Source organism: Phoenix dactylifera, chromosome 15 (assembly GCF_009389715.1).
Source record: "Phoenix dactylifera cultivar Barhee BC4 chromosome 15, palm_55x_up_171113_PBpolish2nd_filt_p, whole genome shotgun sequence".
In the NCBI taxonomy this organism is placed as follows: Eukaryota; Viridiplantae; Streptophyta; class Magnoliopsida; order Arecales; family Arecaceae; genus Phoenix; species Phoenix dactylifera.
Window position 1 is genome coordinate 5,289,610 of NC_052406.1, and position 23,210 is coordinate 5,312,819.

General features: G+C 39.1%; 2 protein-coding genes and 1 long non-coding RNA gene across 4 annotated transcripts in view; all 3 read right to left on the reverse strand.

The window, feature by feature from the left end:
• LOC103712534 (presequence protease 1, chloroplastic/mitochondrial-like) overlaps nt 1-23,210 on the reverse strand; it is a 115,942-nt gene that overhangs the window by 61,046 nt on the left and 31,686 nt on the right. The window lies entirely within an intron of this gene.
• On the reverse strand, nt 3,794-5,219 carry LOC103698767. Its single transcript, XR_602762.4, has 2 exons — nt 4,951-5,219; nt 3,794-4,760 (listed from the first exon to the last, which is right to left on the reverse strand). It is a non-coding gene; the product is annotated as an uncharacterized LOC103698767 (long non-coding RNA).
• Nucleotides 6,810-23,210, reverse strand: part of LOC103698766 (presequence protease 2, chloroplastic/mitochondrial-like) — a 46,224-nt gene continuing 29,823 nt past the window's right edge. Inside the window, 15 exon segments of the mRNA XM_039134185.1 lie at nt 6,810-7,174; nt 7,360-7,400; nt 7,402-7,432; nt 15,436-15,616; nt 15,725-15,887; nt 15,980-16,107; nt 16,110-16,194; nt 16,196-16,244; nt 17,486-17,583; nt 17,660-17,743; nt 19,829-20,018; nt 20,136-20,263; nt 20,606-20,824; nt 20,964-21,128; nt 21,223-21,743. Coding sequence (XP_038990113.1) covers nt 7,033-7,174; nt 7,360-7,400; nt 7,402-7,432; nt 15,436-15,616; nt 15,725-15,887; nt 15,980-16,107; nt 16,110-16,194; nt 16,196-16,244; nt 17,486-17,583; nt 17,660-17,743; nt 19,829-20,018; nt 20,136-20,263; nt 20,606-20,824; nt 20,964-21,128; nt 21,223-21,743 — 2,225 coding nt within the window. The 3' untranslated portion in view covers nt 6,810-7,032.

A 23,210-nucleotide genomic window follows, 5' to 3' on the forward strand; every position in this document is an offset into this window, starting at 1 on the left:
TGTTAATTAGTTTATATGTTGCTTCCGGTCCTTGTGCTTTGGATAAATTTTGCTAGGTGGGGTGTAGTTGGGGACAACGTCCAACTTAGATTGGGACGTGGTTGGGTCAACAGATGGAGTTGGTCAACAGATGGAGTCTTTTTTTTTATTATTTGCCTAGAAATCAAATAGTTAACTCCATATGGTGGGTCCTTGTCTCTAGCTGGTGATGGTGTACAAAGAATAGAAGCATGAGAGAGTCTGAGGTGCCAACTTGCCAATTCCTATAGTAACTTCTGGGACCGTGTCATTAAGTTGTTCATCTTATAGTATTAGTGAGAACATCTCTTCCTCCTTCTGCTCTTTACTTTTTCACCAATGCATGTTGACATGGAAAATAGATAGAAGACACAAGCTCAGAACTCAATATTATGGTGATTCAGCAACGATTTGCGACGTAGATGGCCAACCAAATACTAGTAATGTTGATGTTTTCATAAGCTATAACTAAATATAAGTTCCAATTTATTTCCTCATCTAGATGTTCGTCATGTGTGTGTACTTGATAGTCCATTAATTCAATTAAGATGGCTTGGCTAATTCTTGATAAGTACTTTCCATGCAATCCATTAGTAGATCACATGAGCCTCGCTAATCCGTTTAAAGGGCTTGGCTTTGATCTCATTGCTATCTAATTTTCTAGCACATTTCCAATGGAGTGCACAAAGTATAAGTTAAAACCCAAATTTTCAATTTCATTATAACATTAAATTTATTACTGAAATAGTGGTTAGATGTTCTTTTCCTTGCCGCTCTCGCGTTTCTTTCTTCCTATGTCGATAGTGTCATAAGAGTCAACTATGCGTGATCTAGTTGATTTGATTTTACACCCATATTAAGTCCAAAGTAGCAAGCTTCTGCAGCGGAGATAACCTCCACTCCTCCACCTCTGAAAAAAGACCTATACATGACACAAAAGCTATTGGCTAGTCCACGTAGCTCGGTCTCTTCAAGTAGGTGAGATGTCTTGGTTTAGCGATAGCTTCAAGTCAAACGTGAAACTACCATCCCAAATTGCCACAGTATATTTTGAAGTAACTTATAGAAAATAAACAGCCAATTTTTTGTCATGAAGATGGTGCCATATTAACCATAAGCACTCTCATCATTATCCGAAGGCATGTAGGATACTTCATTCACCATTGACCAAACACAGCTCAGACCTAAAGATGGACCGGTGCCGAACAATCGTCCAATGAACACATCTTTGGTTCTAAACACAAACCTGATTTTCACAAGAAGTCTAGTAGATGCAGCTGAACCAGGCGCAATCGATTCGAAGATGGCTCGACCAAATATAGTTCAAAATATCTCATGATTGGCTTGGTTAGCATGGATAGAGTAAGCTAAAGCCAATTCAGGTTCAGCCTAGGTCATGCAAGACTTGATACCGATCCCTTTTATGGTAATTTCATCATCAAAGTAATCCCAATAAAGTCAAGAAAAGCAATCCTTGATTCCCAAAGGATTTCAGCCAAATATCTAAAGTTGCAAGGCCTCAGTCATGCATGTCGATGTCTTACTATAGGGACACAGCAGACAATGTCTTACTAAAGATTAGCTACAAAGGTGTGTATATGGTAATTTCATCATCAAAGTAATCCCAATAGAGTCAAGAAAAGCAATCCTTGATTCCCAAAGGATTTCAGCCAAATATCTAAAGTTGCAAGGCCTCAGTCATGCATGTCGATGTCTTACTGCAGGGACACAGCAGACAATATCAATATCTTACTAAAGATTAGCTGCAAAGGTGTGAGCAGTAATGCTGTCGGTCTATGAATCTTTTGTTAATGGTTTTTATAAATGAGAGTGTTTAATAAATTTTTATGGTGGTTTAGCATAATATTCTTGGCATTATAATCGCCATTGACAAGAGAAAACAGTCATAGAGTTTTTTTATGTTTTCTCAATAAAAATATGATCCGACAGGGGAAAGATCCTTTATAAGGTAAAGATCAGAATGTCAAATAAAGACAGTACATTCAGATTCTATTTATTTCTATAGCGAAAATCCTCTGTATTTTTCTCACAATAGCAAGTAACTCCTCTAACAAATAGCATTGCCGTCCAGTTTTATTGTAACCTCGTTTCTTCTTTATGTATGACTAGCGGCAACGAGTGTAAACCATGCACATGAGAAGTTGGCAAGGAGATTTTTAGGTTATGTACTTTTTAAATTTATGTGAAGATTATACATGCTGATTTTTTTTTTTTTTTTGCTATAGAGCTCACCCAAAATGGCAGCGAATAACAGATGTGGGACTAAACATACGTCCGCACGGGTTCTTACATACTCTTTTCGTTCAAAATCCAACGTCTTCAAATTTAATCAAATTTGAGGATAAAGGTTCAAATCTTTCCAAATTTAATCACAAGCACCACAATAGGCCCGTGGCCAGCCTCCATTAACCCGTGCTGCAATGTTCCCTAGTCCACATAGGCTATAGGCCAAGTTTTCTCTAATACCATTTATTACAATTCAGGATCTCACCCAAAAAAGTTAGCTATAAAATATTTCTTTGGATTCTTAGTCCTGTATAAATATCCAAGATCTCTTCGGCAAATAACTGATATGGGACTAAATACACGTCCGCACAGGTCCTCTTATGTCCAATCAGGAATTTGCTTATATTTTCCTTTAATATATTAAGGATTTCTTTCTCCATGGAAACAAGCCACACATTGGATTGTGGTTTAAAATATTTATCAGCTGCCAATATTGCACCAATAATAGTCGTTGAAAAGCTGTTATTATTTTACATATATGATAGGAAAAAAATATTAAATTACCTTTTTATTTCATTAAAGCAATATATATATATATATATATATATATCCTTTTAAAGTTGTTATATTAATTTTAAAAAAACATTTTATCTATGAAGATTGAATACCAGACTTGCTATTGCTTTACTGGTTATGTTCTTTATTTCATGATCTAATTGCTAGTTATGGCTGTTATGACTTATTGACCGCGATTGTACCGTTGCAGAAGAACTCAAATAAAGGCTGGATCCTTTTTCTACTAATGATTTCATCTAACATCACAATATTTCATGCGCATTTTTTGCTTTTGTGTTAAGTTGGTAGTGCATAAAATTAGGTCTACATGAAGGGAATGATAAAAAATATACTTAACAAACACATAGGGGTGGAATTGGATTTACCAACTCTGCAAGATAAATGAATGTTCCAAGATTGAGTACATGATGTTACAGTTCTGCGTGCAAGTATCTGGGTGATTCAAGGTAATAAAATCATGGAATTGGAATTTTCATCAACAAAAAATTTCAAAGATCACTACATCTTACTCTCAACCTTTTTAAGATTCATGTTCTTGGATATAAAATCTTAGTTCTTGAATAAGGTAGTTTCCAAACCGCATGCTACATCTGTTTTGGTTGGTTCAAAAGGATTGTTTCGTTCTGCAACTGAAGAAACTTTGGTATGTTTAAGAGCCAGGAACTAGAAAATAAAAAAGATATCAGTTAAGCCTCAAATGGGCTGCTCTAAGTTGCTGAAATAAATTTGACGTCATTTTTTCTCAAAAAGATCCTTTACCACGTAGTCTCATACATTACATCCTTCTGTAACCTGTAGAGCCATACCAATAAATGCACACTCCCATTAGCTCATCAAGGAATGTGGCATCAAACAACATGACATTCCAAGTCTAAAACCCTTAAGCAGGAACAGATGTCAAAAAAAAGAAGGGCGGAAACTTGGACCTATATCAATTTTTTATGAAAGCAAACTTCTGTTCAATTGAACCTTTATTGATCCTTATAGAAGTAAAATTATGTTCAAATACATCATGACCTTTCAATTCATTCTTTAAGATGGCCTCTACTACTGCTTACTGTGACCGTTCTCGCAACCTAGATGAGGGCATTAAGCAGAGGATGGATGGAAGGAGGGAGGGAGGAAAGCATTCTACATGTATCCGTGAATCAACTTGTTGAAATTTTATAATGAATTTATATAGTTACAAAGCCCGAAGGTTTCAATAATGGTAGAGTTGCATTCTTGGGATCAGCTATCGACCTCCGAACTCATAGCCTGGCAGAGTAACAAATTATAATTAAGCTAAAGTAGTTGCAGACCAAAGATAATGTTCTCCACTGCGATTGGCGGTACAAAAAATTTGCCAAATATTTCGCGAAGGTGGGCCTAATATCTTCTGAATGCTAAATAGGTTGCTCTCTCAAACATCTTCCAGATTAGGCATGTCTTTCGGAAGACGAACCAAGATGCAGGTCGTTGCTCATCACACTGAAAATATTCTGTCGATCCTCCGCTGGTTAGTGATGTAGTTGGTTGTACACAAGCAGTGTGTGCAGCTGATGTACCAAAAATAAAAATAATAAAAAATAAAAAAAGAGCTGAAGTCGCGAACGCGATCCTCTGCTCGTGTGTTACGGTGCGGAGACATCACGACCTCTTCTCCACTTCTTCCCGCAGAGGGTTAGAAAAACCCACAGATCCCTCACCGAGGGCTTCATCACCTCTCTCACCGCCTTCTTCTCTTCTTTTCTCCCAGCGGCAGCAGACCACTCGGATCCGCCACCGAGCCGTCAGAGAGAGCGCTCTCAGCTCGCCACTGCTGCTGCCGAGCTGCCGGAGGTAGCGGCCCAAGCTGCCGGAAGAAGTTCCACATCTCCCCCTCGGAGCTAAGTAAGCCCTTGATCCCTTTATTCATGCTCTGTTAGATTAGATCTAGCCTAGCCATGAAACAAAAACAGAAAAAGGAAAGAATTAAAACAAAAGAGAAGAAGAGGAGAGAGAGAGAGAGAGAGGAAGAGAAGAATCGGGAAGGAGGCTGAGAAGAAGGTTCTGGAGAAGGAAAGAAGAAAAAGAAAGGAAGAAGAAGAAAAAGAAGAAAAAGAGGGGAAAAAAAGGGGGAAGACTTACCGGTGGATCCTTGATCGCGGCGTCGCCGGCCTCGGGTCGCCCCCCTCCCGAGCATCCCTCTTCTCCGCGGGGAGAAGAGGGGGGCCGGCCGCCGCAAGCGCGGCCGCGGCCCGACCCCTCCCGTGAGGGGGAGCTCGCCCTCCTCCCTTCGCGAGAGAAGAAAGGAGAAGAAAAGGGGGATCTCCCCTTTCCCTCGTCGCGGGAGGAGAGAAGCAGAGAAGGAAAAGGAAGGACAGAGGGGACGTTTCGGGAAGAAACAGAGAAGGAAAGAAAAGAAAAAAAAGAAGGAAAAGAAAAGAAAAAGGAAGAAAACAAAAAGAAAAAAAAAGAAAAAAAAGGAAAAAAAAAAAGAAAAATACATAATTAAATAGTTAATAAATAAATAGAGATTTAAAATAATAATTAGCTCTGTAACTTGGGCCGAGTCATAGAAAAAGAATATTCGGCTTACGGCCTGATTGTAAACCCATTATTTAATTTATTGGGCCTGAATAGAAACAAGCCCAGTGACTGAATCAAATCAAAGGTCTGTTATAGAAATTAATTAAGTTCTGTGCCTGAATGCAAATGGGCCCAGTAACTTAATCAGACCCGAGGCCTATTCAGATTTTAACTAAACTTCGGGCCTGAATGCACATGGGCCCAGAGAAGACAATTAGGTCAGATTTGAACCGAGCAACTGACTAGACCTGAATCAGAAATTTGGATTAGACCTGAACCAGAAAATTGATTAGACCTGAATTAGAAATTTAACCAGACTTGAACCAGAAATTTAAAATTGAACCAGGTTAGGAATCCGAAAATGAACCTATGGATAGGCTATAAATGGGTTAATTAAGAAAAGAATGTAAATAAATAGAAATTGAATGTACAAGTGACATGTAATTTGATGATAATTGCTACGTATTGGAGAATTGACATCTAAGCCTAAGATTTGTTGAGCAAATTAAGGTAAGTGACTCTGACATAATCTTATTGCTTTCAAATACATGAAATTATTTGAGTATGAAGTTGTATATTACTAATTATATTTCTCAAAAATTAGGATTAAGCATATGTTTAGCAAGTATTGCATGATTTTGGTTAAATAGCATTCATCATGTTTACTATATTGTGTACACAGGACCTATGATGATATAGAAAGTTACATAAGAGAAAATGAAGTTGCAGCATGATCATGTATTTTACATATTATGATGCTATTTATCATCTTTCAATGTACCTATGAAGTAAGATTTATGACAAGCATGATATGATTTAAGAACTCTCAGATTGCTGTGTACGGCCCTCGCCAGCGAATTATAATAACTTGATTTAGACCCTGCCAACAGGAAATAATATTTGGCAAAGATTATGGCTCTTGCCAGCGTGTTATAATAGCTTGGTTTAGACCCCACCAATGAAAAATAATAGTTGGCAAAGCTTATGGCCCTACTAGCGGATTCTCGTATATGGCCCTCGCCAGCAAATTATAATAGCTTTGGTTTAAACCCTGCCAATAGAGAATAATAATTGGTAAAGATTACAGACTATGTCACGGATAATAATAGTGGCCATAGCTGCACTACCATTTGAGAGCACGGTTTTCAAAATATGAAATAATGACAATATTTTATGATGCACATCCATATTTATGAACTTGCATGATTGGACATGCATTGCTTTATGACTAATTTGGGATATATGCTATATGAAATGCCTATTTTGTTATAACTATTAATTTTCTAAATTAATACATTAGCATAAAGTACATTATGCTTGTTGATTTGGTAAGATTGTACATAGTTACTTATTGAGATTTTATATCTCACACCAATTCACACCAATTCATTTATGTCCTTATAGATAAATAGGACTGATAGGAGCCAAGGAGCTTGACTCACTCTAGGATTTGGGATGCACTCAATATAATTGTACAAATTTTTAGAAGCTCTGTATTCCTCCTTATTGTTCACACACTTTATGACATTCATGTATATTATAGTTCATGTTGATTTAAAATTTTAAGTGGTGCATGCTATTGCGGGCAAAGGTTTGCAATAACACGGCCGTGGCATGATCCGGATTTGAGGTGTGACAGCTTCAGAGGGCTTTCTTAACATTAAAAAATCCAGGTCGCTCCCCATTTGCTGCAGCAACATCCTCAGGAGACGCAACAGCAACCACAACCCCATTATTCTTGACAGCTTCAACTGCATCAGCAAACTCCTTGAAATCCTTCAAACTGTACATAAATGGGAAGAAGAATAGTCAGTGCAGAGCATTTTGAGAAACAGAATAATGAAGAGTGGTTCACTATGGAGGACAGGTTCATCTCAAGATAACAAGTTAACAACCTTTAATAGGTTCATACCTGCCACAACTATACTTCTTCCTAAAAGCCAGATAAAATAAAGCCGCAGATCTTACCTGGTTGACAAAATCTCTTCCCGTCTTCTATCACGTTCCTCATTCTGTTATACCCCGTAGGTATCGCAGTAGACTGACATGGAAATATTGTCAGTGCTAAATGTTGTCAATTTGCTAATTGCGAATAAAAGCACAAACAACCAGCAGCCAATAAGTATCCAACATTGGATCCATACAATTAAAACAAGAATAAAAAAGGCATTGCTATGGAGTTTAACATGTTTTCTGTAAATCCTTTTATATTATAATCGCGTAGGAAGATAAATAAACTTACAGGAATATTTATCCTTGTTTTGATTGTCCCCAGTAGGCTCTCAAAAGGTAATTATCAAAGCTTCAATTATGTACTTACTGGGAACTCTTACCCAAAAAAAAGTATACTTGCTGGGAACCAATAATGGCACCAATAAAGATTAAAAAAATTACTAACAAGGATGAGAAAGTACTAGCACATGTGGGCAAAGACTATATATCTCATATGCCTCTCACTGATGCAGGACCATGGCTTTTCATGAACAACCATTCCTTTAACTACTTAGAGCATGTTTGTTTTTGCATGGAAAATTGTGTGAAAAGTCTGTGATCATCAGAAAACTAGCAAATTTAGAAAAGTTTATTATTATGTTTCAGGAATTTTTTTTATTGAAAAAAAAATTATTTTCCTTTTCAACAGATTTCATTGCAACCAAGCATACCCTAAATCTACTGGCCCTTGAATAATTATCTTATAATGAATTCCAGAACTAGTGTTACAATGGTTTAAAAATCACTAATTTTGGCACGATGAGTTCGAAAAATGTCATGTCATGAAGATAAGGGAGAGCTTAGGCAATCAATGACATTATATTCGGATTCAAGGCAAAAGAATGATCATTCGCAATCTTCTTACTCGAGCAATTCATAGACAATTTTCAGAGTTGTAAGTTCCATTTATATGGAAAATCATAAAAACAGAATGCCTGATGAGAGACTATTCTGCTGGGATGAAGAAAATGCATGTCCCTATGTATTCATGGTGCTACATTATAAGTGAACAATGATATGTTCATGGACTACCTAGAGAGGGATGGCAACATGAAATTGCTAGAGGGACAGCTTTGGGCCTGTCTTAATTTTAATTGCTAACGTCTAATAGGAAGATCCTTGATGGGTTTTTAGCTTGCAAAGACAAACTCATCAGTTGATGGGACTTGTAGTAGTTCTTAATTTTTGAATTATAGAAGTTTTTCTTCTGATAGGAAGCAGATGAGAGGATTTGGGTTTGGAAGGTGGTGACGAAGCTCTACCAAAGTACTTGAAATAGAAGCAGGTGCAGGAGCGTATCCAATTAACATTAGAGTGTAATTAAGCAAGAACATATGTACATAGTGAACAGGATGGAGCTACAGTTGGCATGATGAAGCTACTTTGGCTTCATTGCATAGAAGGACAAGAGAAGGATGAGGCTGCCTTAAAAAATGACCAAAAGCATGATGAATTTAAGTGTCGATAAGCCCGAGTTCTTAGGGTACTCAGAAAGCATTGAAACTAGAGGAAATAGGATTCTTCGGTCCTTCCATGTTGTCTTCTCAAGTTTGATTTTTTCTCTACACCATATCCCCTATGCAATGAGAAAAGGCTTGGATGATAACAACAATAATGATAACTAGGTGGAATAAATATTATTATAACAGAAGCCTTATTGTGAGGACCCGTGCGGGCGTGGTTTAGTCCCACATCGGTTATTCGCTGGGTAGATCTTGGGTACTTATACAGGATCAAGGAACCCAAATAATAACTTCCGGCTAGCCATTTGGGGTAAGGTCCTGGGTTGTTACAAATGGTATCAGAGCGGACCCGGCTCATAATCTATGTGGACTAGGGGACACTGCAGCACGGATCTATTGGGGCTGACCACGGGCCAATCGTGGTGTTTGTGATTAGATTTGAATAGATATGAACCCTTAGCCTGACGAGGACGTCAGGGCTTGAACGGGGGGAGTATGTGAGGACCCGTGCGGGCGTGTGTTTAGTCCCACATCGGTTATTCGCTGGGTAAGATCTTGGGTACTTATACAGGATCAAGGAACCCAAATAATAACTTCCGGCTAGCCATTTTGGGTAAGGTCCTGGGTTGTGACAGAGTGGTATCAGAGCTTAAGGTTAAGGTATCCTAGGGTTTATGTTCAGGTGAGTATTAGTGGAGAATTATGATAAAAAAAAAAACTATCAGAGATTTGGTTTATAATCACTTGAGATTATAACAAGAATGGTATTATAATCTAAGGTTTAAGACCACTAGGGACTGTGGCCTTAGTGGCATTAAAGTTTGAGGTTTAAGATCATTGGGAAATGTGACAAATTGGAATCTGAGCATATGTTTAAGATCACTAGGGATCGTGACAGAAATATATCATAGCTTAAGGTTATGATCACTTTGAACATGACAATTAAATTCGGTGCTGAAGATGCAAGATCACTGGGCATGTGATAAAATGTATGCATCGGTTTGGTTTTCGATGCGTGCGGAAGGAAGGTATAAATTGTCTTCGATCGTGATAAGAGAGGTTTGACCTAAGATAAGTGTAGGTCAATAATGGCATATCGAGTATACCATGTTCAGATATTATTTAAATGACCTAAAAATTCAAACTTGATATGAGTTGTGATATAATCGTATTTTGGTTTTGCTGCTAATTATTAGAGTGGGATTTGTATGTTGATCTTCCGTAGTATTGGAGTAAGCTAAGGAGATTTCATAATATTGAAAGGAACGTTCTTCGAAGTTGAAAATGTAATGTGGATTATATCTGGTGTTGGCATGTTGGATATTGCAAATAGGTCTATTTTTTTATGGATGTATTTGATTATTTTGAGGCCATAGAGTATGCATATTGATGGAAGAATTCTAATTATTTGAATTCTCATATTTGGATTGGGCTACTGGATTTTACTTATAATTGTATAAGACTATTTGATGTGTTAATTTAAAATTCAAGCCTAGGTTTAAGATTTGAGCAGGATCTTTTGTCATTGTTGATGAAGCCACTAATAAATGTCATTGAGTAGAGACTTCGGTCATGAGATGCTTACATGAATTATCATATATAGCATTACTGATGGATGTTAAGAATCTTGGTGAAGGAAGATCAGGAGATCGATCGAGTTAAATTCTAATCATAGTGTATTGGCTCAATGACTTCTAACCCATTGAATTTTGAAGTAAATTCTATTGGAAGGAAAATCAATGTAGATTTCCAATTAAATTACTAAGGGAATACAAGAGTTACCCCCTTTAAATTAAACCTAGATATTTTGGATTCCAAGAAGGTTGTGGAGATCACGTAGTGACCTTAAACTTGACTAAAGGATTGGGGGTTAGTTATGGTAAGTATACTCTATATAAATCGAGAACAAAAAGATCTAGATGTTTTGCTCTAGTTCTACTTGAAAATTTAAAATTTGGATTTTCTTAGTCTCGATGCAAAGTGATACTTTGGACAGAAATCATTTTGTGACTTTAGAGAATTTGATGAGTTAGATCAGAGTGCGCAGCGGAAATGTAGTGGTTTGAGTTATTTTGAAATCGATTAGAAAAAGAAAAATATTTAATAATAATACCTTGATCTGAAAGGTATTATTATGGAAGACTTGAGTTAGTTTTCTAGTAGAGGGGAATGTCGTTGATTCTTTGCCTACTGGAAGTAGTTGTGGGCTCTCCTATTTTTGATAATTCTAAGAAGAATTTTGGGGCATCTCAAATTTAGCGTTAACGGATTGATAGCTCTGTGATTAAGCTTGGGCCTGGAATTCTAGGATAAAGGTTGATCATTCAATCACAGGCAAAGTTAAGAAAGAAAAATGATTATAGAATATTAAGAGCATTTGATACTAAAGATTTCTCCTATTTCTATCAAGCCAATTATGATCTCTGGGTAGAATTAAGAGAAATTAATTTCTTTGGGATATAATTATGGCATTTTAATCCAAGGTTGGGAGTTAGAATTCTTTTGAAGGAGATCAAAAGAACTTACTATGTGTGGTAAATAGAAAGGATCAAGTTTTGAGATGATGTAATTTTTGTATGTCAAAACCTTGTGGGTAGGTACTCCGAGAGGGAGACTATTTGAAATCTCAGGGATGATATAATGGATGCAATTTTTTTAAAAATTTGAGGCTTCAAGTAAGTTAATTTCGAGGACGAAATTTTTTTAAGGGGGAGAGTATGTAATACCCCTAAAAAAAAAAAAAAAAAAAAAGAGAGAGAGAGGGGTGGACGGGCCGGCCCGAAAAGACCGGGCCCATCCACCATATACGATCGTGCCTAGGGCACGATCGTGGGAGAAGAAACCAAAAAAAAAAAAGGGGGGGAGGCGGCGGCGTCCGGCGTGAGGTCGATCGCCGGAGGAGACAAGCACCGGAGAGGAGATCCGGCCGGCCGCAAAGCGACCTCTTCCCTTCGTGAAGACTCCTCACAAATCGGGCGAAGAAGCTTGGGGATCCGAAGGTCTTCCTCTCCGATTTTGTCGCCGGAAAGGCCGCCGGAGCACCCCCATCGGACCGATGTAAGCGTGAATCCTTCCCTTGCGTTTCATTTGCTAGCTTTTCGGGCGGTGTTGATGGGGATTTGGCCGGTGAGATCGTCGGAGAAGGATCCGAAACAGGGGTACCCTGTTTCGGCTTCTCTTTTCGGATCTTGCCGCCGGCCGCCGGTCGCCGGGATTGGCCGAGGTCCATGACGGTGGGGTGGTCGGGATATGGGAGATTTGGAGTAGGGCTCTAGGGCTTTGGTTGGAGATGGGAGATGGCGGATCCGAGGCCTTCCTCGTGATCCCGTCCTCTCCTCCTCTTTCCCCCGTCGGTTGGCCACCGGTGACGACGGCGGCAGCGGCGTGGGCCACCGTGGCTGCCGTCGGGTGGGGGGAAGCCGAGCCACCATCACGGTGGCCTTTCCGTGGAAGAAATGGAGGAAGGGGGAGGGGACAGTGTCGGTTTTGGGGAAGAAGAAGAAGAAGGAGAAGAACTTTTCTTCTCTTCCTCTCTTGGTCGGCCACCATCGCCGGTGACAGTAACAGTAGCGGCCGGCGACGGTCCGACCAGTGGTGGCTGAGGGTTGGGCAGGTGGCGATTGTTGCCCCTTGAATCAAAAAGATTTGAGGAAGAGAGATGTATTCCCAACCATGAAAAGAGAGGGATCATCCCTTTCTTTTGGTTTCTTCATCGGGACCGGCCATCATCGCCGGCGTCGGCAGCGGCCACGGCCGGCGACGACATAGGCCGGTGGTACAAGGGTGGGAGTCGGGCCACCCCGACTGCCCTAGATTTGGAGGGATTGAGATGTTTGGGGACCTGGTGATGGACCCCATAGTAGATATGAATTATGGTTTAGAATATTTAAATATTAAATGATTTAGTTTGTGATTTGTAATTGATGTTGTAGAGGAAGAGTCGGCGGAGCCAGGAGGTTTCGATCAGGGGACTCAGCACAACCCAGCGCGTAGGTTGTGATTCGGACCGTGTTTGAGTCAGTCTACAATTTCGGTAAGGATCCTTGTACGCCAATCCTACATGATATACATATTTTTGCACTATATATGTTTAATATGCTATGATCCAGACAAAGCAAAATAGTTTTATATTTAATTATATTTTGATCGTGTTGGCTTGTGGTTGGTAGTGTGATGGATGCTTGTATGTGTATAACTTATACCTGCATAATTGGATTTATGGATGTGGTCCTATAGACTAACCTTGTTATTATTGGTTGCCCCGTCACGGGCCGGAAACGTGACCGGATTAGTCTATAGTTGTAAATAAAAAGGATTGATGTGTGGATGTGAAATTGATTAAATGAACATTGACTTTGGGCCGTCTCGTTATTATTGGTTTGCCCGTCACAGGCTCTAAGTGTGACAATGTTGGTTTGCCCGTCACAGGCTCTAAGTGTGACACTATTGGTTTGCCCGTCACAGGCTCTAAGTGTGACAATGTTGGTTTGCCCGTCACAGGCTCTAAGTGTGACACTATTGGTTTGCCCTGTCACGGGCTGGAAACGTGACCGGGATTTGGCCCAAAGTCGGAAAGATAATTGATCCGGATCAAGTTAATATAGAATGGAAAGAAAAAGCATTGAAAACATTAATGAAGATTTATGAGCTATCGTATGCTATATCATTCTTGCGTGGTTGGACTTTCATTGATATTTGACGTACATTCTTATATTGATTATTTGAGCCTTTTGATAGCCGGTTTATGATTTCATGAAATGTACATCGATTTGTCGTGGTTTTCGAATTCATATTATTATTGTGTTGGTATGGATGTGTAGGGATTCTTACTGGGCTGTAAAGCTCACCCCCCTTTTTCTTCTTTTTCTTTACCAGAGTTGCAGGTTGCATAGTTTTGGATGGGATGGGCGCAGAGTGCGAGCACCAGAGTCATTAGTTAGTTAGTTGTTTATCCTTCTTTGATGTCGATGAACATTTGAAGAGCTCGTAATTGAACTAATTTGTTTATTTGGACATGTCGGATTTGTCTATTTGAATTTCTAAATTAGTTGTGGATTCATTGGAATTCTTGTTAATCATAGGCCTTGCATGATCTTTAGGGCACTGCTCTAGGGCTCATGCGGCCGGTCGCGTACCGGACCCGGGTGCTGGGTTCGGGGCGTGACAGAGTATTGGTGTGAGGCCCAATAGTCCCACATCGGAAAGACTCGTTCCAGAGCCTGGGCATATGAGGCGGGTGTCTCCAAATCCTGCAGACGCGTTTTGGGTGGAAAATAAAACCGGGGAGGGGTGAAGGACGCTTGCGTGAAGCCCCAGAACCGGACAATATCTGGCAGGGGAGCCCCGTGTTCCCCCCTCATGTGGCTCCCACGTGGGCACTAGGTGCCTCACGTGCCTCGCAGAGGCGGGGGCGTGACATTTGGTATCAGAGCCGAGGACGGCTCTTGTCCGATGGTGGGAAGGGTGTGAGGCTCAATAGTCCCACATCGGAAAGACTCGTTCCAGAGCCTGGGCATATGAGGCGGGTGTCTCCAAATCCTGCAGACGCGTTTTGGGTGGAAAATAAAACCGGGGAGGGGTGAAGGACGCTTGCGTGAAGCCCCAGAACCGGACAATATCTGGCAGGGGAGCCCCGTGTTCCCCCCTCATGTGGCTCCCACGTGGGCACTAGGTGCCTCACGTGCCTCGCAGAGGCGGGGGCGTGACACTTATTGCATGGAGCAAAGAATGTTCGATATTGTGTGCATATAATAACTTGAGCAAGCAAAGATGTAGATGTTAGTTAATACAAGGTATGTCTGGGAAGATATCAGAAATGGGTACATTGGAGAATAGATGGAAGTAGCATTAATAAGGATAAACCAAGGAAAGTTGTATGAAATGGTCTCAAGATGGAATATATGCTAGTGATGGTCCCAACATGCAGAGAACCTCAATTTCAGGTTAATGTCAAAAACAGAAAAGGGAAAGCCCAAAGACGCCTCCAATATAATTAGGGAAACGGCTTTTGGAGACCCTTTCCATCATCAAGAAATAAACCTTGGCAGAAAACAATGGTGAGGTGGGATCCATATTCACAGACAAAAATAAATGGAACAGGCTTTGTTGCTAGGCTATGTTTTAATTTCTATTATTTGAATATGGCATTGGATAGAAATCAAAAGAAAGGTAAAGATCAACCCAACCTTAACAGGAGGACAGCAGATCTGTGCTTAGATGACAATCTCTCGCTTCCTTTCCCATGTAGATTAGTAACTAATAAAACATTATCGTGCTTCAATCGCTCAAATGCACACCAGATTCTAGACATTATTTAAATGCCATAGTGGCAATGGTCCCATAAAATATTTGTCTCTGATCACCAGTCTGTAAAACTTACAATTTCAAATGCTAAGGCAAAGCATATCCAAATTCTACTTTAACATGATTATAACAGTAGATGAATCAGGTGTTATGATTCAGTTTTCATGACGCTTCTAGCAGAGAAAATCATTTATTCAAATGCAAGAAAATATGCAAAAGAAAAACCCTTAGGATCTAGAAGTGGAGTACATCAATTTATACAGGAAATCAGAAGTGGAATTTATACCTGCTGTAACCTTTTGCATCTGGAAGCTCGTATGCATCAACATCTCCAATAGCACCAATAATGGCTTTTGTAAGAGTATCATCGTCTAGCTCAATTTCTCGGAGAAAGCTGGCTGTCCCATCATATTCGTCTAGTGTTTTCAATAAATTTGGATCGCGATATGATAAATAGGAGAATACCCCTGCCATCGAAACCCAACTATGAGGAATGAAATACATGATATCCATGACAAGAGTCGATGGTTATCAGAAACAAATCAAGAAATGCATGGATATGATGTGACATGAACCTGAATCAGTATCAAAATCACAGAAGCCTCCATATGCACCACCGCTCGCTCGGATGCGGTCCCATAACCACGTGTTACTGATGTGTTTGGAAATGACATATGCACTTCCATTAAGCTGATATCCTGTTTCATATATGTTAGCAGCTTTTCCCACATAGTTAACCTGCAAAAGTAATTGAAAAAGATGATAAATATCATGAAAAAAAATTTATATAGCGGAACATTAAGTGGTACTGCTAAAATAAATGACTGCACCAGGGTAGGAATGACAATGGCCTCATTTCCTGAAGAAAGTTGGGCATGCCAGGAACCAGTCTCAGAGAATGGATCACTTGGGAGTGAATCAAGAAACTTGGCCAGAAAATTTGTAGAGTTTGTGATATTTTTCCATCAGCTGTCATGTTCACCAAACAACCTCTTCTTGAGAGCAGGGATTTACGTATTCCCTCAAGTGAAGAAGCGATCTCATCCCCAATCTTGATCAACTTTCTTTTCCAGGTCTTGTAAGAACTCCAAATAACTACCAAAAAATTATTGAACTTTTAGGAACTAATCATGCTAAACTTGTTAACTTAATTGACAGATCGCTAGTGTATATGTTCCACAGAAAAGAATGTAATGCAAATAATAGTCAAATATTATTAACTATAACAACTAAAGCACACGGAAGTTTCATAACTCATGCAACTCTGACATTGAATAGTAGAGGTGTCATTTTGTACAACATTTTGCAATGATATAGTCATTAGTCTTAACATATAGCATAACAACCGGGCATTATTTCACCTTTTTGAGTTCAACAAAGAATTAGAAGACACTTCATTTAAAATGGTAAAGAAATATATTCTAGAAAATAATGATGCAAAAGAAAATAAGTTAAGTTGGATTTGATTTTATTTTTGGATCCTTCATTTAGGTAAGTCTTAGAGTTGGTCTCAGAGTCCTATTCTAAGTAGGATCGATGTACCAAGTTCCTCTTTTAAGCATATATTGGATGGCTAAGTCATGAAGTCATTAGGATTTGTTTCCTTACTCTTTTATGCAAGCTTCGTCGTATGGGTCGGTATCGTACCATAACGGTCGGTACCGTACCATAACGGTCGGTACCGTATCGTACTAGGTGCTTGTACCATATCGACACTCAGTTTGCCTTGCCGTCTCATACTATACGGCATACCGATACTTTGATAGAATGGTACTGGTACGAGGTCCGATACCCACACAGCAAACGTTGGTTTTATGTGTATATTTAAGGTTCCGTGAGAATCTTAATTTTGCATTTAGGAAAGACTCTGTCTAAATGGCATCCTAGATTCCTAGTAAATCAAGACATGAAAATGCTATAAAGGGCACTATGACTGGCAACTAGAAGACACTATATGCCAATTATTTGAATGAATGAAAGATTTCTCTTAAGCCAGGTTCAGATAGCTTCTGTCATAGTTTTCTCTGCTCCATTTTTTCTGTTCTAATTATTTCCATCTTTCTCCCCTAGTTTACTAGAGATGGTAGCCAAATTCTGAGTAGAAGTCAAATAGTAGTAAGGAAAAGAGAATGTATGAGTTTTAAAGGAAAATGTATCATTTTAGTTTTGCATATATTATCAATACGAAGTTGTCCACTTAAAAATATTCATGCAATCTTTGTTTAAATGCTCAATTAGACAAATAAAAACATGGATTGAATACGTCAAAACAAAAGCAGGCTGCAAATACAGGAAGCCAGTCCTAAATGTTTAAGTGAAATAGCAAGAAAGCAGACCTAATGCCATCCATCTGCTCAGCAATCCATCCTGCCACATTTAACTTAGCATTCATTCTAGCAGCTGCAATTCCATCACCACTGCCTCTTAGTTGGCTCTGCATACAGATATCCATTAGATTATCATGATGCTGAATAAGCATTTTCGCATGCAGAGATTCATGAAATAGGTACCTCCATTCTTGCTTTGTTTTGACATACAAGTTGCTTAAAGCGCTGCTGTTCAGTAAACTGAACTTCCTGAAGAATGCAATTCATCTGGAGACAACTAAAAATGTCAGCCCATTTTGAAGATGCAAGGCATGGACTGCAGATTAGTTTATCAGAATTCATCACAGTTTTAATTAGTATGTGTTCGGAAAAGAGTACTTTTTAATAACACTAACTAAAATTTAGTATGAGCGGATTATTCCCTACAAGAAAGTTGATATGCAACAAACTCTTACACACAAGTTAGAGTAACTGTAATAGGAGGTTCAATTCAAATTGTATATAGCTTTCATGACTTGTTTGCACTTAATCACACATGAGAAGCTCAAACATAGTTTAAGGGACAACTTGTTTTTGCTGTTGTCAGATCTAAAGGAATGCTAGTGTCTTAAAAGAGTCTGACTAAGGTCCTGTTTGGGGAAGCTATTGGCAGTAGAATTTTTGGAAGTAGAGCTTTCTGAAGCAGAACTTTTATAAAAAGCTCTTTGCTGTTTGGTAACTACATTTCTAAAGTGCTGTGGTACTTTAACATGTGTTTGGTAAAGAAATTGAGAAAGTACTTTTGGTATGATAAAATGACCATAAAGAACATTGCATAATATTATACAACAGAGAATAATAAAATATAATATGTATTAATACATAAATATATGATATAGTATGTGAGGCCCAATAGTCCCACATCGGAAAGACTCGTTCCAGAGCCTGAGCATATGAGGCGGGTGTCTCCAAATCCTGCAGACGCGTTTTGGGTGGAAAACAAAATCGGGAAGGGGTCTGAGCGGTGCGTGCGGCACACGTGCGGGCTCCGGAACCGGACAATATCTGGAAAGGGAGCCCCGTGTTCCCCTCTCATGTGGCCCCCACATGGGCACTGGGTGCCTCACGTGTCCCGCGCAGGCGGGGGCGTGACATTTGGTATCAGAGCCGAGGACGACTCTTGTCTGATGGTGGAAAGGGTGTGAGGCCCAATAGTCCCACATCGGAAAGACTCGTTTCAGAGCCTGGGTATATGAGGCGGGTGTCTCCAAATCCTGCAGATATATTTTGGGTGGAAAATAAAATCGGAGAGGGGTCTGAGCGGTGCGTGCGGCGCACGTGCAGGCCCCGAAACCGGATAATATTTGGCAAGGGAGCTCCGTGTTTCCCCCTCATGTGGCCCTCACGTGGGCACTCGGTGCCGCACGTGTCCCGCGAAGGCGGGAGCGTGACATGGTATAATATTACTGTAATGTAATATAATATTATTATAATATAGCACTATAACATTGCATACTATAGCATAATAATTTAATATAATATTAAATTATTTAACATAACATATCACTGTATTATGATATAATGTAATATAATATTATATTTATAGTATAATATAATAATAAGGGTATAAAATATTATAATTATTAGCATAAATTAATTTTTCATAATATAACATAATATTAAATTATTTAACATAACATATTAATGTATTATGATATAATGTAATATAATATTATATTTACAGTATAATACAATAATAAATGTATAAAATATTATAATTATTAGTGTAAATTAATTTTTTAGGATTATAAAGAAATATTTTGTGTAATTGTTATATTTTATTATGGGTATTTTGGTCAAAAAAATAGCTTTCTGACGGAGCCTAAAAGTACTTTTTCGGAAAGCTCCAAGATGGAGCTTCTTCCAAAAAACTGTTTTTAGCTTTCTGAGAAAGCTAAAACAGCTTTCCGAAATTTTTACTAAATACTCTTTTTTATCGAAAAGTATTTTTAGAGGGTTAGAAAGTGCTTTTTGGCTCTCCAAAAGCTCCCTCAAACGGGGCCTATTGGATGCTTCAAAGACTTGATATAACAGATGAAAGAATGAGAAATCCATCATAAAAGTTGAAAGGACTGAAAAGTGGCTGCAATTGAAGATTCATTCCTCATGGAACAAATGACGACGACTAAAATTTGGAGACAGCCAAATGATGAAGACTAAAAGTGGCTTGCAGTTATAGATATGGTAAGCAAAGAAATCTAAAAGAAAACTCTATAAACATCCGAAGCAGAATGATTTTTATGAACTATACCAAGAATATCAATTTATATCAATGCAAAATTAGAACCATAGAGCTAAAGGTAATGATAATACCAGGTTAAATAGGTCCTCAACCCGTCCTGCCATGGCTTTTCCACGAACAATTATACGTGTACATGGATCAACCTTTCCCCTTACAGAAGATGTGAAGGGATAAACTGAAATTCCTCCTGTCTTTCTTCCAATTAATTGATTAAGCTGCACGAAATCCATGTCTTTTGTACCCATCTCTAGCAATGATTGGCTGATAAAAAACTCCAAGGTGTTAGCTCAAGTTCTGAAGTACTAAATTTCAACTGTGCATATATATATATACATGCATCAACTTAGTGCAATGACGAAGCAAAATAGTTCTGCTCACCAGAACAATGGCACCAATTGAAGATGTTCTTTCTTCAATAAACTCATATCAAATACAACTTCTGCATAGACAACGTCATTGGTGAAGAGGTCATGCTGCAAAACTTTTACTCCATTGACTTCTCCAATCTGCAATCCAGAAGCAAATGCTATTAATAACCTTCCAACCATGTTTAAAACTCAAATCACATGAAAGCATCAAAAATCAGAAACTGAACTGAAAGAGAAGCTTTTAAAGGGTATAAGTTATGTTGGCAATGCATCAGAAAGCAGTTACAACACAATATTGAGATCAATAAACCAATATGCTAGGAATAAAGGCAAGGATAAGACATCATGCAACGAGCGAGACAAGGTTGGCAGGGATGGGATGGAAAGTGTACATAGGAAGTGGGTGGATGAGTGGGTGCATTATGTATGTTAGAAGTCACATACATGCGATTTGTTATAGAAAAGGATGAAAAGTATTACTTCTGTGGGCACATGTATAGGTTTTCTTGGGATATCTTGTAATGAGAGGCTAGGAACGGATCTTAAAGCTTCAGGTGGATCTGGTGTTTCTTGCTTTAAGCGGAGCTCCTGCGTGGCACGTGCTAGCTCAGCGAGATCCTCTTCTGTCATACCAGCTCTAACTTTTTCCAGTATTTCTTTCTCAACTGCTTCATCATGAGAAGCTTTATCTGGATCAGGCTGCATAAAAAGGATGTCAGTTATCTTAAAAAACTGACAAAATGTTCTCCCAAGAAATAGAAGGATATCACTGCTCTTTAAAAACTAATGAAATGTTATTCTAAACTAATATTCTTAAGCTAAAGAGATGTAGACACACCTGCAATTCAACTGTGACACGATGAGGGTTGTTTAAGATGAATTTCTCTATAAGCGGGGAAAAAACAGCTTTGGATCCTTCTTCAGCTATACGTGCTTTTAGAGATTGCAAAGGTTTCTCATATCTTAGGGGCTCAAATGGATCCATACCATATATCCATTTACCCTGCAAGACATGGACATCTATGAGTTAGTCTCAACCGGGCAAAAGATCAACAGTGTGACTACCTTAAACTAGGAAGAGATACAGAATCCCATACAATGGAGCGAAGCATCAGAGATAAGCCACGGGGGAAGGAACCCCTGTTATTCTCCCTAAGTGAGAACTCAATTGTGTTCATCGATGCCTCTACAGCTTCAGGAGCAAAACCTTCCTCTGCTAATTTTTTAAGAGTGTCCACAACCAATTCTTCAACCTTTTGAATGTCGCTATCAGAGACACCTTTCAGTCCAACACTAAACTGGGGTTGAAGGAGTTCATCTTCAATTCCACCACCAACAATGGCATCTCCTAAGCCACTTTCCAGCAGAATTCTTCTCAGTGGAGAAGCTGGTGTTCCAAGCAAAAGATGATCCAAGAAACCAAGTGCAAGCTCAGTTTCTAAGCCTAAGGGCTCTTCAGATAGCAGCCAATTAAGGCAAACCATGTGTTTCTTTTTCAATTCCTCGCCTTCACCAGCAGGATATTTCTCAATGATCCTTTTTGGTGCACTGAACAACTTTTGGGGCTGAACCTTTGATTCATTAGAGGCAGAACTTGCTTCAAACTGATCAAGATACTCTGCAAGACAGATATCATTACAAATTAACCAACTCAAGAACTGATCCGGTGCTCGGAATTAAGTTGTACTCGAGACATGATATTATTAAACAGTTAAATACTAACTTCTAGAGAGATCTCAATCATTACTTGACCCTCAGACAGCCACTTATTTGAGCTGATAAGTAGAGCATCATTGTTTCTATACTCTTAATAGCTCAAGAATGTCCACTTGGTTTATGGCTCTTTAACAAGTAGAATAATGTAAATGTCGCACCATGCAAGGGTAAAGTTCTAAAGCATGAAAGACACGATGATTGTAAAGGAATCTAGGAAACATAGCCTCCAAGCCATCACATTATTTCGGACAGTTAATCAGTTGAAAGGAAACAACTAGAGACAAACATCTACTAGAATATAACCACTACCGAAGACTCTGCTTGTGAATAATGTACATGCTTATTCACATGTTGAACTGCCAATATCTCATTGGATGAATTTCTGTGCTACTAACTTAGTGTTCTAAGCTCAAAGGGAAATTTCATTAATGTTCTAATACGAAGGTCTACGACGTCCATTGTATCGTAGGCCATATCTACATCCAGGTCATTGAGATCAGTGTTACCTGGACATGGGGCATGGGTGTCAAGCGTCCAAGTGTCCTGAAGTATCCAACATGAAAAGTTCAAAAAATGGACAAGAGGGCACGGTATATACACATCACACACAAAAAAAAAATTATTTGGATTTGAAAGCATTTAAATTGTAGGTAATTAATAGTTTTGAGCTATAACATCATTTAGGCCCATCAACCATGTATCTCAGTTACTCAACTGCATCGCTTAGTAGTAGGCCCCATTACTGAGAAAAGTTGGGCTATCTTTGCTTTGCCCATCAGATGCAATGTCTCTTCTCCTCTCTAAACCGACCGCCTCTCTTCTCTATTTCTCTCCCTTCTAATCTCTAGCACCCAACTCCCCATGAAACCCCTAGCTAACTAGAGAGGTGAAATGGATGTGTCTTTCTGGATGGATGATTTGCATTCCCTGCACTTTGAGAAGGGAAACAAGAATAGATCCATGAACAAGCCTTAAAGCCAGAGTTGGAGAAGAAACAGGTACACAGTGCCCTCCTCCCTCCCTGCTTCTCCACCACCACCACCACCAGCACCCTCTCTATGCCTATCTCCCATTCTTTTTCCCTTCTCCGGCTAGAGTAAAATAAATACCCGTGTCACCGGCATGGCCAATACATGTTGTATTCATGTGGGGACATGGTGAAGAACCTTATTTTCAATGTGTCTGGGTAACATGGATTGAGATAGTTGTATCGCTTCCCTAAAATTAAGAGCTTAGATTGAGATGGTCTACAAGCAGACTTTTATGGGACATACAAGGGTATTTTGGCTTATCGATTTCAGTCGGGCAATAAAAAGGGCAAGAGCTCAACAAAAAGAGATGGAGAGCTGCCCTTTTAAGGTGATCTAAG